Source organism: Cyprinodon variegatus, unplaced genomic scaffold (genome assembly GCF_000732505.1).
Source record: "Cyprinodon variegatus isolate N-32 unplaced genomic scaffold, C_variegatus-1.0 Scaffold2011, whole genome shotgun sequence".
Classification (NCBI taxonomy): Eukaryota; Metazoa; Chordata; class Actinopteri; order Cyprinodontiformes; family Cyprinodontidae; genus Cyprinodon; species Cyprinodon variegatus.
This window is the reverse complement of record NW_015152464.1, coordinates 42,257-46,135: the sequence shown is the minus strand read 5'-3', so window position 1 is coordinate 46,135 and position 3,879 is coordinate 42,257. Positions and strand designations below refer to the sequence as shown.

At 39.2% G+C, this 3,879-nt stretch overlaps 1 protein-coding gene across 1 annotated transcript; it reads right to left on the bottom strand.

Annotated features, from left to right (window-relative positions):
- Positions 1 to 6: 6 nt before the first annotated feature.
- On the bottom strand, positions 7 to 1,924 carry LOC107105025 (gastrula zinc finger protein XlCGF57.1-like). Its single transcript, XM_015405141.1, has one exon. It carries the CDS (start codon positions 1,796 to 1,798, stop codon positions 428 to 430), a length of 1,371 nt encoding a protein of 456 aa, XP_015260627.1. The 5' UTR covers positions 1,799 to 1,924; the 3' UTR covers positions 7 to 427.
- Positions 1,925 to 3,879: the final 1,955 nt, after the last annotated feature.

Below are 3,879 nucleotides of genomic sequence, written 5' to 3'. Positions count from 1 at the left end.
CGGAGCAAATCCATCTGCCGGAGTCAGGTTACAACAAACTTGCTTCATCTATAACCAATTTAAATCTATTTAAATCTAATTTACTCAGGCACAAAATAATTAACTTTAGAATTTTCACATCCACATATTTGCCAAAGACCTGAATATCAAATCTTTGCTCCAAAAACACCATTAACCTGTGTTTTTTCATGTAATGAGGTAAAGGAGTTTCTATATGGACATTTTATCACCAGTCAACATGGAAAACGTCTTTACCGTTCATTCCTGTGGCATCTAACTGCTGTGACTTACACAACAGTTTAAAAGTTTGGGGTCACATTGAAATGTCATTTTTGAAGGAAAGCATTTTACTTTTCAATGAAGATAACTTTAAACTAGTCTTAACTTTAAAGAAATACACTCTATACATTGCTAATGTGGTAAATGACTATTCTGGAACAACCTTATCTCTGTGAATTCTGATGTGTCTATCACGATTAGATTTCTGAGTGAAGGTTTTTCCACAGGACAGACATTCAAAAGGTTTCTCACCTGTGTGAAGCCTCATGTGTTTAGTCAGACAACCCTTTTGAGCAAAATCCTGGTTACAAACGGAACAGGAGAAAGGTTTCTCACCTGTATGAATTCTCATGTGTCTAGTCAAATGACTCTTTTGACCAAAATTGTAGTTACAAATGCTACAGGAGAAAGGTTTCTCATCTGTATGGATTCTCATGTGTCTAGTCAAATTACTCTTGTTAGTAAAATTGTCATTACAAATTGCACAGGGAAAAGGCTTCCAATTTTTGTGACTTCTGATGTGTATGTCAAGATGAGCTTTCTGAGTGAAGCCTTTTCCACAAGAGGGACATTCAAAAGGCTTCTCACCTGTGTGAATTCTCATGTGAGTAGTCACATGACTCTTGTCAGTAAAATTCCTGTCACAAATGGAACAGGAAAAAGGCTTCTCACCCGTGTGAATTCTCATGTGTTTAGTCAAATGGCCATGTTCAGTAAAATTCTTGTTACAAATGGAACAGGAAAAAGGCTTTTCACCCGTATGAATTCTGATATGTATATCAAGATAAGATTTCCGATTGAAGCTTTTCCCACAGGACAGACATTCAAAAGGCTTCTCACCTGTGTGAATTCTCATGTGAGTAGTCAAACTACTCTGAGTAAAATTCATGTTACAAATGGTACAGGAAAAAGGCTTCTCAGTTGTATGAATTCTCATGTGAGAAATCAATTGACTCTTGTGAGTAAAATTCCTTTTACAAGTAGTACAGGAAAAAGGTTTCACACCTGTGTGAATTCTCATGTGGGATGTCAAATTGGTTTTTTCAGTAAAACCCTTGTTACAAATGGTACAGGAAAAAGGTTTCTCATCTGTGTGAGTTTTGATGTGCGAATCAAGATTAGATTTCTGAGCGAAGCGTTTTCCACAGGAAAGACATTTTAAAGGCTTCTCACCTGTGTGAAATCTCATGTGTTCAGTCAAATTATCCTTTTGAGTAAAAGTCTCATTACAAATGGTACAGGAAAATGGTTTCTCACCTGTGTGTGTTATCATGTGTTCATTTAAACTAGATTTCTTTATGAATATTTTTCCACAGGAAAGACATTTATAAATCTCCTGACCTGAGTGAGTGTGAACCATAAAATATCCCTTTTTTAGACTGTTTTCTTCCCGTGTCAAACGTGACAAAGGTTTCTCTCCTGTATCCTTAGTCTTATGCTTCCGAACAAGCTGTTCTTCCTGCTCCATGGTTTCCTCTTCTGTCGAGGGATGTTCTGGTTCTTGCTGGTATTCTTTCATCTGCAGAGCTTCTGGTTCCTCATGGTCCAAACTGGAATTCTTCTCCTGTCCACAGAGCTGCTGGTCAGAGAAAACCTCTTTTCCAACAGAATCCTGAAGCTGGTCTGTAAAAACAAACACAGCAGAAAGACATTATATTGTAGATTAAAGAAAGGACACCTCACTTTATTCATCCTTAACAGGCTGGAACTACATCTCCCAGCATGCACTGCAGCTCTGACACCACAGTCACATCATTAAAGACCAGCCAATTTTGTACTGCTGTCTGGCAAGGTTTGGACCTCCACTTATTTCAAAGCTTTAGCATCTATCTGAACAGAAGAGCGGCAGATTCTGAACCTTTAAAAAAATGTTTTAAACTACTATTCAGTTGAATTTTGTTTTTCAGATCACCTTTCCAGGGTATACTGCTAAAGATTGACTGCTGAGAATTTCAAATCTCATTTCGATCTTAAATCTTTTCTGTTTATTTTTCCTGTTTTTATTTTTGAATCTGTTCATTTTTAGAATTTTCAACATTTGTTTTTTTAGAGCGAAATAAACTTCACGACTCCAATGTAGCTCCACAGATTTTCCTCTACCGTCATGAAAATAGCAGCTTTCTGTTGGTTGAGTCTGAAGAGATTTAGATCCAACACCTATGCATTAGTGAGATGAATTTCCAGAGATGTAGATGTGTGTATGTGGAGGCATTAGCTCCACAAAGCAGGAGGACAAACAATGTCTGGGAAAGATACCTGCAGAGGCTACTTAAGATCAGCCCATTAACTTAAGGCTACTGGTGCTGATCTACTAAACTCATCACAGTAGGAATCAGTCTCCTTCTCACCGTTCATTTCTGTTTGGAGAAAACATAGAAATATGTTTACTTATCTTTAGTTAGAGACTTGCATACCTGGGAAAAGTCACCGACATTACCTGCCTCATCAGTCAATCAGCAATGAGCCAACTTTAAAAGTACTTTGGGCGTTTTAAATCAGCATAGCCCCGCCCACATGCTACATGCTAGGTAGGTGATTGGAGTGCTGTTTGCTCGTTAACCTCAGATTGACGGCTGTCATTTTAATTACCTGCTACCTTCTAGATGTTAATAGTGGCTGAAAGGGGGCTAGAAAATATTTTCATATATCTGGTTTATAATTGCATTAGCAGATGATAAAATATGTTTTTCTTTGGACATTTTTAAGCTTGTCAATCTTAACAGGACTTCACATCTAGTTGCCTAAATATAACTTGTCAAGGTTGACCATGATCTGGATTACTGAGAATCTCCACAGATATGTTCATAATTTTTTGAAATTTTTTATTAATTGTATTGTGTAATAAACTGTCTCTTCCTCATGTTACATTCAGACCAAATTACTTTTGAGAATCAGGGGCATGTAAAGGCCCGGTTATCCTCCCTCAGCAGTATGTCGCAGTGAGCTTGTCGCAGGTATGACGCAGATATTTTTGATTTATGCCCAATATAATAATATATTAATATTGCAGAGGCAGTGAGGAGCTGGAAAAAAAGAAAAAAGCAAGGGGTAAGTGCGTCCAACAACCGAGGGACATGAGGGCGAAAAAGAGCGGGGATCCAGGTGGAAAAAGGGTCCCAGTGTTCTCGCGCACCTCGCTCTTCTAGCGGGTCCATCTTCACGAGTCGTTTTCCACAATGGCGGTCATACAAACAAAACAAGCCGGTAAGGTACCAAACAAGAAATACGCATAGAGCGGATGTAGATTTGACCAATCAGATGTGTCCTGACAGCAGCAACGTCTGTGGTCACCTACAATTTCTGAGAGGTGTAGCAGAGTGCCTGGGGAAGGGGCGGGGGCACGTGCGTTTACTGTGACACACTTGCAGACGACCTGGTGTCTGAGTATAAACCAGCCTTAACGTAGGGCCCTATAATTTCCGCGATCACAGAATCGCGGAATTGGCAAATTAATGTGGAATCTAGTGAAAAGGCGGAATTTCTACATTTAAAATAAAATTTTGTTTTTGTGGGAGGTCATTGTGGGAGAAGAACGTACGTCGGGGGGGAAATGCACACCGGGGTACGCAAATCTGGGCGACACAACCCCTCCCGCTCCAT

Coding starts and splice junctions, on each gene's coding strand:
- LOC107105025 (XM_015405141.1), bottom strand. CDS start 1,798: ATGAAAGAATACCAGCAAGAACCAGAACATCCCTCGACAGAAGAGGAA.